Source organism: Podarcis melisellensis, assembly GCF_964234715.1.
Source record: "Podarcis melisellensis genome assembly, chromosome: Z".
Lineage (NCBI taxonomy): Eukaryota > Metazoa > Chordata > Lepidosauria > Squamata > Lacertidae > Podarcis > Podarcis melisellensis.
In genome coordinates, this window is record NC_138547.1 from 8,747,460 (window position 1) to 8,762,290 (window position 14,831).

Consider the following 14,831-nt stretch of genomic DNA (forward strand, 5'->3'; position numbering starts at 1 on the left):
ATAAAGCGAGATGAGCGCCGCAACCCCAGAGTTGGTCACAACTGGACCTAATGGTTAGGGGTCCCTTTACCTTTACACTCCCTTCATCTGAGGATTATGAGGGGTTTACAGTATAAAACACAAAAACACAACATGATATTTGCTTTTTAAGTAGTTGCCTCACTGCTGGTTCAAGTTGTCCATTATCATAAAGACTTCAACGTTGATGGCAAAAAAACCAGATGCATCTACATGCACCCAACTTATAAAACTACTGTCTTTCTGAGCAGCAACACTGTTGGTGGTCAATCCCTGCCCTCAAATATTTCAGTCCACTTACCTTGCGGCGCAGTAGCTGAGCCTGGGGTCCGCCACTGCCTTCAATTTCATACCGGACGCTGTTGAAGAGGGAGACACCATACTGTTCCTCATAGAACTGGCAAAACTCGCCCAGGACCTTGCCAGTCTTTTCTGGAAGTTAAAGAAATACATACAGATATAACAGCAGAAATACAAAAGATCAACCCTTTTGTGGGATGTGGGGAGATGATCTGGTTCTTGGCAGGAAGTAGGACAAATAGAACCATTGGCTATGTAGCCCACATGGTGTCCTGAGGATGTTGCTACAACTCCCATCAGTCCCAACGAGGATAGACAATGGACAAGAATGGAAATTAGAGTCCAGATACATCAAGAGAGCAAAAGGTATCCCCAACCCTGCAGAGGATTCTCTTCTTGTTGTTGTATCTATATCTCAAATGCTCCAACCTAGCATAGATTTTGAAAAAGGAAAAAGCATGTTACAGCTTTCAACATGTCATAGTGAAAAGGGGAACATGCTTGGGGCACTGCACTTCTTTTATCAGGGATGTCCTACTTCAGGGATTCTGCGCTTCAAGGGTAGAGAATCCAGTGGCAGACCTACAGCCTGAACTGCTATGGGGGCCCCTTTGCAACCAGCAATGAGGTTTGGGTAACCACTGTTATCGTCTTCAATGGGGTTGTTTACAACGTCTGTGCTACCGACTCTCAAACTTTGGGATTGTTGAAATATATACCTCAAAAAAATCAAACAATTTGAGTTGTCCAACTCAATTTGGTCTACTAGAACTAAAACGTTTAAGCAGTGTGGTTCTGGGGCCCCTCCAGGATCAGGGGCCCTGAAGCTAAAATTCATTAGTTTCATAGTAGATCTGCCCCTTGGAGAATCTCCAAGCCTTTCTCTTTGACCTTCTGGATTCTCTCCAGGCCATCGCTCCTCTCCCTAGGACATCCCTTCATTAGCCCTGCTTTACACCCAGAGTGTCTTTTGCCTGGCTGGAATGTTGAACCCAGACAATGCCTCTTGCTTATCTGGATGGAGAACAGAGAGGGATGTGTGTATAGAAGCTAGCCTGCTGCAGAAAGGAATTCACTTACATTAGTAGATCCACACACTTTTGCTTCTGGCCCTACCCACCGCTGGCATGTGACCATCGGAAGATTTCCCAGAAAGCAATGTGGCCCTTGAGCTGAAAAGGATTCCCCACCCCAGCTGTAGTTGGATCCTGCATAGAGCAGGGAGATGGACTAGATCAGTGATGGCCAAACTCGGCCCTCCAGCTGTTTTGACTATAATTCCCATCATCCCTGACCACTGGTCCTGTTATTTAGGGATGATGGGAGTTGTAGTCCAAAAACAGCTGGAGGGAAATTCTAATACCAATAGCCAATTGGGAACAGTAAGAGACAACAGAGCTTTGTTTGTAGGGGGGGAAATTATTTATATACACAAACACAACTTCCCTATGAGATGAGTCAAAACAAGAGACTGCCTCACGCCTCAGTAAACCAAGTTCTTACGTCATGGTAAAAAGATGTCCAGCCCTGTGTTGGCCAACTTTTCCTACGGATCATGCAGTGAGTAGTTGAAGGAGGCCTGAACACCTTGTGACTTTGGGGCAGGGCAGCAGAGATCAAAAGTATTTATGTATTTTAAAAAACACATATTTATTTTAATGGTGAATGAAACTCTTCCTTTTAGTGTTATTGGACCTCGTCCATGAAAGTTAAAAACACCCCACGACAAAGGCAGGGAGTTAAGAACCTAAGAGTTTAACCCTAACCATAGTCAGCTGGGACTTCACCTGCCCATAACCTGCAGACCCAGGATGGGATGCTTTAGTGACTCTTACCAATAAATCTCTCAGAATTTCCAGGCATGGCAACAAGTACAGTTCCAAGGAGGAGAGCCAGGACAACACCCACCTCCGCTACACCTGACATAATATATGATACCTGGTGTGAGGCAGGTTAAAAAGAGGGGTGGGGGTAGCTGCTTGGTGCTTACAGGAAGCTGGCGGGGATCCCTTTGCATTGCTGGGTTGAACTGAAACCAGCAATGCAAAGCATAGTCTGATATTTAGGGGCAGCTAAATAATCATTATTATTTGCTTTAAGTCACTGTGAACTGAACTACAGGTGAAAGGCCCTACCCACCAGTTAAAATTCCCCTGGGGGGATGGGTCAGAATCTATCCTGCTTGGTTGGATCATGTTCTCCAACTGCATGCTTTCAAATGCTCAGTATTAATGCAGGTTTTAACCTAACCTGAACCCCAAATATAGAATAATTCAGGATAAATAACTCTTTCTCACTAGGGGCAACAAGCAGAGGAACAGAACAGGCAACCAGAGTTTTGGACACAGTCTGCTGGGAAGTTGTCCAACGCCAGCTCCACAGAAACAGGAGCAGCACAGGTGGATGGGTGTCATGCTGCAGAACATCCCAGCAGACTGGGCCTCTTGGAGAACAGCTGCCATCTCAGATTAATTCTGCAATGAACAAACACACATACACACTTGGGGAGTGTGGGAGGCAAGGTCTTTTGGGAACTAGATAAAAAAAAAACAGCTCCTTTCATGCTAAAGGGAGTGACCTTTACCAATACAGATTAATGGTTCGTCGAAATATGGAAAAAGGACACTGCCACATATGGAATCAGACCACTGGTCCATAATGCTCAGTGCTGTCTACACTGGCCAGCAGTAGTTTTCCAACTTTTCAAACAGGGGTTCTCTCGCAGCTCAAAGAGGACATGGACATGGGACCTTCTTAATGCAAAGCATATGCTCCACCAATGAGCTACAATGATTCCCAAGGATAAGGAAGGAATGCCAGAGAGTAAGAAGGCGGGTGGGGAATAGGAAAAAGTAACTTTGAAATGGCATCTTTGAAAGAAGGCAGTCACATCCTGGAAGGACCCAGCCCAGCCCAAAACACAGCAGTTTCATGAGCCTGATAGGGAGATTTCATGCTGGCTCTATGCGAGCCACAGGTTGCAAAATCAAGGAACCAAATATAATTTTATATTCTCCTCCTCCTTCATGATACATATAGCAAACATTTTGTGCATATTGCTTTGCAAAGTACAAGAGGGCAGATGGCTAGTGCAAGAGAGTTGCAATATTCCAACATTCTACAAGTCAGACATAGGACCATAGGCATATATCAGGTCAGGTTATTGGTCCATCTAGCTCAGTGTTGCCTATACTGGTTTCAGACAGAGGAGAATCCCAGCCCTACCTGGAGATGCTATTGGGAATTGAATCTGGAATCTTCTGCATGTAAAGCAGGTGCTCTACCACCCTCTTCTCCAATCCCAAATCATGCAGCACAAATTCAGTGTGTGTGTGCCCATTTATCTCCCACTACAGATGCAGCTGGTGGTAAAGGTAAAGGTAAAGGGACCCCTGACCGTTAGGTCCCATCGTGGTTGACTCTGGGGATGCGATGCTCATCTCACTTTACTGACCGAGGGAGCCGGCATACAGCTTCCGGGTCATGTGGCCAGCATGACTAAGCCACTTCTGGCGAACGAGAGCAGTGCACGGAAACGCCGCTTACCTTCCTGCTGGAGCGCTACCTATTTATCTACTTGCACTCTGATGTGCTTTCAAACTGCTAGGTTGGCAGGAGCAGGGACCGAGCAACGGGAGCTCACCCTGTTGCAGGGATTTGAACCACCAACCTTCTGATCAGCAAGCCCTAGACTCTGTGGTTTAGACCACAGTGCCACCCGCATCCTTGCAGCTGGTGGTACTATAATACAAATGAAGCATTCTCCCATTCTAAAAATGGCAGAATTTTAACAATAATGAATCAGAGCTGCCATCAGGAACAAGGGGAATGTCCAGACAGGCTGTTTATTTGCACATTTGGTTGTTATTCCAGACTTTCTAGTGCAATTATCCCATTGTTTTTCTAACCACAACAAAAATCCTGATAAGCAAATTGCACTAGGAAACATGGGTATAACCAGCTTGTTTGTATAACTTTTATGTGAATACTTCGTAAAAAGCAGGGTCCAAAGCTGGAACCTACTGCTGCGTCTGTGGGTACCCAAGAGCACTTTGGGCTTCGGGCTGCAAAACAGGAAGCTAACACCAGAAACACATGCACTGTGACCCCTGTAATTACAGTCATACCTTGGAAGTCGAATGGAATCTATTCTGGAAGTCCGTTCGACTTCCAAAACATTCAGAAGCCAAAGCGCAGCTTCCAGTTCACTGCTCTGGTTCACCAGAAGCGGCTTAGCCATGCTGGCCACGTGACCAGGAAGCTGTCTGAGGACAAACGCCAGCTCCCTCAGCCTATAGAACAAGATGAGCGCCACAACCCCAGAGTCGTCTGTGACTGGACCTAACGGTCAGGGGTACCTTTACCTTTACAGTGGAAAGAGACTGTAGGCTTCATAGCTAGCTGCCATTGACAGCCTATGAATTTGTCTAGTGCTCTTTTAAAGCCATCCAAGTTATATAACAACAACAACAACAACAACAACAACAACAACAACAACAACAACAACAACAACAACTTATTTATACCCCGCCCATCTGGCTGAGTTTCCCCAGCCACTTTGGGAAGCTTCCAACAAAAGATTAAAAATACTTTAAAACCCCAGTCATTAAAAACTTCCCTAAACAGGGCTGCCTTCAGATGTCTTCTAAATGTCATATAGTTGTTAATTTCCTTGACATCTGATGGGAGGGCATTCCACAGGGTGGGCGCCACTACCAAGAAGGCCCTCTGCCTGTTTCTCTGTAACCACACTTCTCACAGTGAGGGAACTGCCAGAAGGCCCTCAGAGTGGGACCTCAGTGTCTGGGCAGAACGATGAAGGTGGAGATGCTCCTTCAGGTATATTGGGCCAAGGCTGTTTGGTGCCCATCCCCACATTTCATGGGAGCGAGTTCCACAGTTCTACCATGTGCCATATGAAATTCTTTCTTTTGTCTGTTCAACTCCACCAGACAGCCCTGAGTTCCGGTTCCCACTCATGAGAAGGAAAAAGACTCTCCCCTCAACTACCTTTTCCACCCCATGTTTTAGTTTATGCACCTCTTATCATGTCCACACCCTTTAGTCATCTTTTCTCTAAGCTAAAAGGTCCCAAACGTCATACTTAATACACAGCCACAAGCTCCCTGGGACTGGCCAGACCTGATATTAACACAATGAGCATCCATCTGCCCTGCCCTGATCAACAGAGCAGTCCTCCTTCATGATGCTCTTCAGCTCCTGTTATCAGACTATTTTATTTAAGTAAATAAGCCAATTAGTTAATTAAGTACTGTAATTGGTTATAATTATTATTAGCTTGGACATACTGACAAACCCTGACAAAGGGTACCTTGTTGAAAATTGTGGAGGGAGAGAAGGCACCATCTAGCACACATTTATTTATTTATTTATTTATTTATTTATTTATTTATTTATTTAAATTTGTACACCACTAGATTGTTTTTGAAAAATAAAACCCCTCAAATCATGGAAACTTAACTTCGGCCCTCCAGATGATGCTGAACTACAACTCCCACCAGTCCCAGCAAGCACAGCCAATGGCCAGGGTTCATGGGAGTTGTAGTCCAGCGACATCAGGAGGTCCAGAGGTTCCTCACCCCTGGTACAATGGTACCTTGGGTTACACATGCTTCAGGTTACAGACGCTTCAGGTTACAGACTCTGCTAACACAGAAATAGTGCTTCAGGTTAAGAACTTTGCTTCAGGATGAGAACAGAAATCGTCCTCCGGCAGCGCAGCGGGAGGCCCCATTAGCTAAAGTGGTGTTTCAAGTTAAGAACAGTCCTCCGGAACGAATTAAGTACTTAACCTGAGGTACCATTGTATAGAAGACACCCATGCCTAAGATTTTCATTTTCATCCCAATCTGAAAAAATGAAACATTTCTTGCAATATTCAGACCCCGATATTAAAAACGATAGAAACAGAGGAGAAAAAATAGGTTCAACACCCAGGAATACTGTAGAAAGTACTGGATTTGTTTGTTTATCAAAGGATGCACTGGTAAGAGTTTAACCAAGCACAGTTGACCTCTCCATCTGCCTGCGGTTATTGTTCATAGAAAAACCACAGTAGTTTCAAGATGAAAATGCAGAAATGGCTCTTTGCTTTCAATAAAAAACAGATGGAAAAAGAAAAAGTGTGTGTGTGTGTGTGTGTGTGTGTGTGTGTGTGTGTTTGGGTGAACTAAGTTCAGTGCTGAATTGAACTACAGAACTTGCCCTTGCAGGAGGCAGTGACAACCACCAACTTTAATGGCTTTAAGGGAGAATAGGAAAAATTCACAGAAGTTAAAGGCTCCTCAATGGCTACAAACCATGATGGCTATGTCCTGCCTCCCCAGTCAGAGGCAGCAATACTTCTGGATACGAGTTGCTGGAAACCACAGGAGGGGAGAGAGCTCTTGTGCAGTGATCCTTCTTGCAGGTTTCCCACAGGCATCTGAGCGGCCACTATGAGAACAGGATGCTGGACTAGACAGGCCATTGCCCTGACCCAGCAGGGCTCCTCATAAGTTATAAAGCTTCCTCTTAAAACACCCCCAGTGGTGGTGTGTGTGCAGCACATTAGCTGGTCAAGAGTTTTAGACAGTTGTGGTGCACAGGTACAGGTGAAACTCGAAAAATTAGAATACCGTGGAAAAGTTCCTTGATTTCAGTAATTCAACTTAAAAGGTGAAATTAATATAGGAGATAGACCCATGACATGCAAAGCGAGATATGTCAAGCCTTTCTTTGTTATCATTGTGATGATCATGGCGTACAGCTGATGAAAACCCCAAATTCACTATCTCAGAAAATTAGAATATTCAATGAAAGCAGCAAAACAAGGATTGCAAAATAGAGCAATACTGGACCTCTGAGAAGTGGAAGCATATCTCGCTTTGCATGTCACGAGTCTATCTCCTATATTAGTTTCACCTTTCAAGTTGAATTACTGAAATCAATGAACTTTTCCACAATATTCTAATTTTTCAAGTTTCACCTGTACACAGGAAAACACAAGAGTCTTAAAGAGACAACAAATGGCTACTAGCCAAGATTATTATGTTTCTCCTGCGCTGTTGGGAGGCTCTGTGCCTCTAAATGCTGGTTGCTGCAAATCGCGAAAGGGGAGAGGGCTCTTGTGCTCAGGTCCTGCTTGCAGGTTTCATACATGCATCTGACTGGCCACTGTGAAAACAGGATTCAGTATTGGAATATTGGAGTAGGTATGGGCTGAAGCTCCTTTGTTGACTAGCAAGGCTGCTCTTGGGCCACGGGTGGCGCTTGGGACGCGGGTGGCGCTGTGGGTTAAACCACAGAGCCTAGAACTTGCCGATCAGAAGGTCGGCGGTTCGAATCCCTGCGACGGGGTGAGCTCCCATTGCTCAGCCCCTGCTCCTGCCAACCTAGCAGTTTGAAAGCATGTCAAAGTGCAAGTAGATAAATAGCGGGAAGGTAAACGGCATTCCCATGTGCTGCTCTGGTTCGTCAGAAGTGGCTTAGTCATGCTGGCCACATGACCCGGAAGCTGTACGCCGGCTCCCTCAGCCAATAAAGCGAGATGAGCGCCGCAACCCCAGAGTCGGCCACGAGTGGACCTAATGGTCAGGGGTCCCTTTACCTTTAAGGCTGCTCTTACACCTCAATAACTGTTGATATATACCATTGCTGTACTGTGCATTTGGGGTCCGTTGACCGCAATAAAGCTCTATGTGTGTGTGTGTGTGTGTGCGCGCGCGCGCACGCACACGCACTGGAATAGATGAGCCAGTGGACTGATTGAGCAGGCCACTTACACTCCTAGGTATCAGGACAACTAGAAAGAGAGAAGTCCTGAAGCATCCAAAGGCAGGAAGAGAGAATGTTGTGCTTTTCCACCGTCTTTGGCATGAACAAAAAACCAGTTTTTCAATGCTTTCATTGAATGTAAAAAAACCCAAAAAACATACATTGAAAAGCCATAAAATTTGACAAAAGAAAATGATTAGCAGGCTGGAGCAACTCCTCTGATGAGAAAAGGTTACAGGGAGGGAAGTTACTTAGGACTTGACAGAGATGAATAAATGATGCCTAGCATGGAGGAAGTGGCTGATCCTACAAGAATCTAGAATGGTCACTCAATAAAATGGAAAGGTGGGAGATTCAAGGAAAGGGAAAGGAAGTACTTCTTTACACAGTGGTTAATTGAACTATGAAATTCACTCACGGCCAGATTTAGGTTTGATGGGGCCCTAAGCTACTGAAGGTAATGGGGCCTTTTATATGTCCAGCTGTCCTTTGTCAATTGCCACTGTTTTTTGTGTTGAATATATGCTATATAGTAATTTATGGACCTAATAGGTATCTAAAGCCATTCGCAAATAACAAAATATGTTTTTCCCCTCAAAGTAATTGTTGAACCGAAATATAATTAATAAGAAGTATATTAACAGTGAAATACAATTAAGAATAAGTATATTAATAGTGAAATAATTATTAAGCTCTAACTGTATGCATGTTTTGTTTTATTTGTTTTTTATCTTATATTCTGGAAATGTACATCCAGGGGTTTTTCCCCCCTTTAATTTTTTTGGGGGGCCCCAAGAGAGTGGGGCCCTAAGCTATAGCTTGTTTAGCTTATACGTAAATCTGGCACTGAATTCACTGCTGCAAGAGGCAGTGATAGCCACCACCTTAAATGGCTTTAAAATGGGTTTAGAAAAATGCAGGGAGGATAAGGCTGTCAGTGGCTATGAGTCCACCAGCAGGACATTTTCATTTATGGCTCACTGCTTGTGAAATTCTCTCCCAAGGGAGGGCTTATCCACATTTCTTTTTGTCCCGTGCCTGGAAAGCGTGCACCCTCAGAAGTTCTCAGCTTGTCCTTTCCAGGCATGGCTCCCAGTGATTGTCTGCTTGTCCCAGTGTTTCACCCAGGAAAAAGCTGCTCTTTAGTGCTAAATCAGGGCAAACATCACCCTGCACAAAATCTGTTTGCTCCGATTCAGTGCTGATAAGCGGGTTCCTCCAGGGGATAGTGGCAGGACAAACCACTATGTTCCACATGGTGCCATCATCAGCCTCCATTCAGCACCAAGTAAAGATCAATCTCTTCTCCAAGGCATCTGACAGATTATGATAAAATGGGTTGTATCCACTAAAATAAATCAGCATGGCTAATTTAGGCCCATTAATTTCTATGGGTCTAATCTGAGTAGAAATTAGCTAGATACAACCCAGATTTCTGCTGCTGCTGTTTCTTGCCGGGTTTCCTTATGGGTCATTAGAATGGTTTTATTGCAATGCATTCCTTCCATTTGTATGTTATGCCATCTGGCACTTTGGCTTTGGAAATCACTTACAGACTCTTTTTGTAGTGACCTATTAAGAAATAAAACCTCAGCGCCTAGGACTTGCCTATCGCATGGTCGGCGGTTCGAATCCCCGCAGCAGGGTGCGCTCCCGTCGTTCGGTCCTAGCGCCTGCCAACCTAGCAGTTTGAAAGCACCCCCAAATGCAAGTCGATAAATAGGAACCGCTTACCAGCTGGAAGGTAAACGGCGTTCCGTGTGCTGCACTGGCTCGCCAGATGCCCACGTGACTCGGAAGTGTCTGCGGACAGCACTGGCTCCTGGCCTATAGAGTGAGATGAGCGCACAACCCTAGAGTCTGGCAAGACTGGCCCGTACGGGCAGGGGTACCTTTACCTTTACCTTTATTAAGAAATCAGGGACGCGAGTGGCTCTGTGGGTTAAACCACAGAGCCTAGGGCTTGCCGATCAGAAGATCAGCGGTTTGAATCTCCACGATGGGGTGAGCTCCCATTGCTCGGTCCCTGCTCCTGCCAACCTAGCAGTTCGAAAGCACATCAAAGTGCAAGTAGATAAACAGGTAGCGCTCCAGCGGGAAGGGAAATGGCATTTCCGTGCACTGCTCTGGTTCGCCAGAAGCGGCTTAGTCATGCTGGTCACATGACCCGGAAGCTGTACACTGGCTCCCTCAGCCAATAAAACAAGATGTGCGCCGCAACCCCAGAGTCGGTCATGACTGGACCTAATGGTCAGGGGTCCTTTACCTTTACTAAAAAATCAAAGGATAATTATTATTACCATTGATTAATTCATCAGTCCAGGATCATAGACAGTATTAGTTGCTGGAAATCACAAGTGGGGAGAATGCACTGTTGTGCTCAGGTCCATCTCCTGGGCTTCCCAGAGACACCTGGTTGGCCACTGTGAGAACAGGGAGCTAGACGAGGCACACCTTAGGCCTGATCCAGCAGCCAAGCTCCTCTGCTTGTTCTCATGTAGTACAACAACAGCAACTAGAAGCTCAGACTAAGGGCTGCCTTGAGAAGGATGAGAATGGGCAGTGGGGGATGGGGATCTGTACCGTGGTGGGTGGGTCATCACAACTGCCAAGGGAAAAGATCTGACTCCACATGAAGTCATCTGAAACAAGGAAGCCTGGCAACCTTCAGTTCTGCTTTGTGGGAATCCCAGTCTTGCTGGCTTAGTCACAGAGCTTCTTTCCCAACTGACCTCACAGGGTGGCAAGCCAGCAGTGGGGGGTGGGGAGGCTGTGTTTTCTACTGAAAGCAGTGTGTGATTCATAGCCCAAAACTGCAAGCCACGCAGAGTATCTGAAAAGCCCAGAAGAAAGCCTTGATCCACCTCCAGGGCTGGTTATGCAAAGAGAGAAGCACAAAACAACTGTATGCGGACATAGAACCCTCCCAAGGGGAATGCCGTCTGAGCGTTCCATGCCCAGCACAACAGTTTTCCACAGAAGGTTGAGGAGGCAAGGGTTGCAAATAGCTTCCCCTCACCTTTCAGGTTGGGAAAGGCAAAAGGTACAATAAAACTCAGGACCAGAACACTGCGTGGATTTACAGTGGTACCTCGGGTTAAGAACTTAATTTGTTCTGGAGGTCTGTTCTTAACCTGAAACTGTTCTTAACCTGAAGCACCACTTTAGCTAATGGGGCCTCCTGCTGCCGCCACGCCGCCGGAGCACGATTTCTGTTCTTATCCTGAAGCAAAGTTCTTAACCCCAGGTACTTCTTCTGGGTTAGCGGAGTCTGTAACCTGAAGCGGCTGTAACCCGAGGTACCACTGTATTTCCAAGACTGCAACATGCTTTTTTAGATTCTGTTCAGTCCCCTTTGCACATTCTCTCTCGTGGCAGAAAATGAGATGTTGGGGGGGGCATTTCAACATGTGCACAGTCACCAACTGAAATATAGGCTTTAGCATATCCAATCCCCCCCATAAATTTTTATTATTTTCTTTACACAATCATTCTTACAATACATTAATCAACATATAAACCTTTTTGCTCTGCAGAGCTTGTGACTCCCCTCCTTCCCTTCAGCTGGTATCCCTTATCAAATCCATTCGCGTATTTTAACTTTTAGCATATCCAAACTTTTGTGTGTACCAAGGAAAAAAGATAAGCAACACCCCCACTGCGTACTTAGTGCAAAGGGCATTGCGTATCCTGCAACTTGGCTGATTTGGGGGAAGGGCTGTAGCTAGTAACAGAGCGTATGCTTTCCATAAAGGAGGTCCCAGGTTCAATCTCCAGCATCTCCAGGTGGGGTCCAGAAATGTCCAGTGTCTGAAACTCTGCAGAGTCTCTGCCTGTCAGCATACACATTGCAGTACTTAAATGGATGCACCTGGTAGCCTATCCAGGAGCTTCCTGGGCAGGGGAGGAGGAAGGGGGATGCAGTGGGGTGAGTAGCCCTGGGTGTCACCACTGACGGGGTGACAAAATGCCGGGCAGCACTCACCGTAGGGCTTGCAGCACATCCGCAGGCTCCGTGCTGCCCCAAACGGTCCACCTACCGCCTCCCCCTCAGCTGTAGGGTGGTTGAGTGGGAGGAGGCAGGCAGACTCCTCAGAGGTCCCATGTAGTGTCCTGCCCCAGCTGGCGTCGCCCCCACGGGCAGCTGACCCCGCCCCTGGGCACAGGACACGTGTGCCGGCCCAGGCGCCTGATCGGCTTGTTCTTCCACTGTTCCTGGGTTCTTCTTTAGAAAAGATATGATTACAAACCCCAGAGATCTCTCCTTGGCTGATTTTCCACATTTGGGCCTCCAAACTTTCAACGCACGCACGCACACACGCGCGCGCGCACACACACACACACATGCCAAGTCTAATAACCAGACAAGCAGGTTTGGAGTAGAGGGACTGCAGCCAACAAAGGGAAAGAAAAAATAGCTCCTATTCCCCCTTCCCTCTCTCTCAAGAAATCATGTGAAAATGAACGTGCTCTTTAAATAGCTGCAAAGCTGGCTACAGTCAGATGATCCAGTAGCAGGGAAACCTTGGGACTTAAAGAGTTAGATGCATGAATGGTGGATGAAGCCTCAGAGGACAGATGACCCCAGACTGAAAGTGGGGGAGGTTTCCTTCCTATGGACGCTTGGCAGAAAACCAATAGGTCTCTCCAGGAATCCTTTCTATTGCGTATTCAGGACGATCTGTGCTCATGAGGGTATTGGGGTAGTTATACATGATCCTGCTTCCAATGCCATTTACACTTGGAAAGGTTTGGGGAGGTTTCATTTCCTATCAAAGCAAGTCCTGTAGCTTCCGGCCAAAACCCTGAAATCAAGAAGGATGCAGGCGTCGTTGTTTGTTCTGCTTTTGCTGCGCTGCAGCACAAGTGTCCCTCCAGACAGCAATAATGTGACAATAATGAGGAAGCGTCGCACAACATCTGACAACGCAGAATGATGTGTGGATGGTCCAGTATCAATCCAGCACTAATGCAGTATTATTTCCTCAATTACTTGCTGCAGAATAGAACACACACAACACACCCTGTTGCACAAGCTCCCCCCCCCCACACACGAAAAGCCCAGTCTGAAGGGACCTCAATTTATCTAATGTAAAATTGAAGAAGGTGCTTATGTTGCATTATTTTTAAACAGGTCTTCAGTTGGTTTGGGGGCTTTTTTAAAAACAACAACCCAACAACTATGTTTAGTTTTTATGGAAATTTCCTTGAGACATATTTAAAAGGTGACCCAGTCATCAGCCCGCCACAGTTGCTAGGATGAGTGTATCCTTCCAGCAGCTTAGGTTTATGGACACTGGGGGCTCCTGGTGGTGGTGAGATTTTTTTTATTATTATTACTTTAAAATGCTAACTTTCCACTGTTTATATCCAAGGCTGTTCACAAAACCAAGTTTTAAAAACAGATGACTGAAGCTCTTTAGAAGAAACAAGCAGAGGCTGAAAGTTCTAATACAACCTACTGTAACGAAGAACTTTAGACTCCCAAGAGAGCTTATTGAAACTGTGCAACCTATAGATAAATGCAAATCAGAGAGTGGTTAGTGTCAGACTAGGACCAAGGAAGGTAAAGGTAAAGGGACCCCTGACAGTTAAGTCCAGTCACAAATGACTCTGGGCTTGCGGCGCTCATCTCGCTTTACAGGCCAAGGGAGCCGATGTTTGTGAGACAGTTTTTCCAGGTCATGTGGCCAGCATGACTAAGCCGCTTCTGGCACAGTGGAACAGTGACACCAGAGCAGTGCATGGAAATGCCGTTTACCTTCCTGCTGGAGTGGTACCTATTAATCTACTTGCACTTTTGGCGTGCTTTCAAACTGCTAGGTGGGCAGGAGCTGGGACCGAGCAATGGGAGCTCACCCCGTCGCGGGGATTCGAACCGACTTTCCAATCGGCAAGCCCAAGGCTCAGTGGTTTAGACCACAGTGCCACCTGCGTCCCAGGACCAAGGAGACCAGTGTTCAAATCTTCATTTGGCTATCAAGCTCAAGGGGTGATCTTGGACCCATCACTGACACTCAGCCTAACCTACCTCACAGGGTTGTTGTGGGGATTAAATGAGGAGGGGGAGAATCATGTATGCTACCTTGAGTATTTTGAAGAAAAAGGTGGGATATAAATGCAGTAAGTAAATAATGAAATGAAATGAAATGAAAAAGGCCATCAACACAGCACTGGGAACAGGAACAGCAAGATGACTTAGGCTCAATAAATGGGAGAAGAGTTCAGCATTACAACAGACCGCCACGCTGCAGACATTTGCTCCAGAAGCAAAAATGGGTGGTTTTGCAATCATTGAAGGCCTACAACCCAGTCGTAACACAGAGTTCCTGGAGGGGAGGGGGGAAATACCCTGTTTTCTGCTTTTGCGATTTTGATACTGCCTCTTCTATGTCTTGAAGGGCAACTGGGCTTTCAGGCAACTGGCACTTGGCTGCCTGGGGTGAATATTTGGCCATATAACTGGGTGGGGGACCAAAACCTACACAGGTTGTTAGCAAGAGAAATAGACAGAATAGCAGGGATGCTACAAATTGTGTGTGCAGGGGGTGTGGGGCATGGAGAATGAAATATCCCAGGGACTAAGGAGGGTCTGCTTTCCACACAGAAGGTCCCAGGTGTGACCCTCAACATCTCTGGATAGACCTGGAAAAGATACCTGCCAGCCAGTGTTGACAATACTGAGCAAGGCGGATCAAGCACATAAGGTAGCTTCTTATAAGGCTTGTAATTCAGTG

At 46.1% G+C, this 14,831-nt stretch overlaps 2 protein-coding genes and 1 long non-coding RNA gene across 5 annotated transcripts in view; 2 read left to right on the forward strand and 1 right to left on the reverse strand.

Annotated features, from left to right (window-relative positions):
• LOC309361563 overlaps positions 1-14,831 on the forward strand; it is a 255,050-nt gene that overhangs the window by 188,566 nt on the left and 51,653 nt on the right. The gene's annotated exons all lie outside the window — the stretch shown is intronic.
• Positions 1-14,831, forward strand: part of SLC31A2 (solute carrier family 31 member 2) — a 766,698-nt gene that overhangs the window by 63,693 nt on the left and 688,174 nt on the right. The window contains exon 5 of one of the 3 annotated variants that reach the window (XR_014164481.1): positions 5,957-5,975. The exons of the other annotated variants lie outside the window; for them this stretch is intronic. The gene's annotated coding sequence lies outside the window, so the exon portion shown is untranslated. Of the gene's footprint in view, positions 1-5,956; positions 5,976-14,831 lie in introns of those variants that run through there. 3 annotated transcript variants of the gene reach the window in all.
• NIBAN2 (niban apoptosis regulator 2) overlaps positions 1-14,831 on the reverse strand; it is a 93,939-nt gene that overhangs the window by 48,620 nt on the left and 30,488 nt on the right. Inside the window, exon 2 of the mRNA XM_081896411.1 lies at positions 320-450. Coding sequence (XP_081752537.1) covers positions 320-450 — 131 coding nt within the window. The remainder of the gene's footprint in view (positions 1-319; positions 451-14,831) is intronic.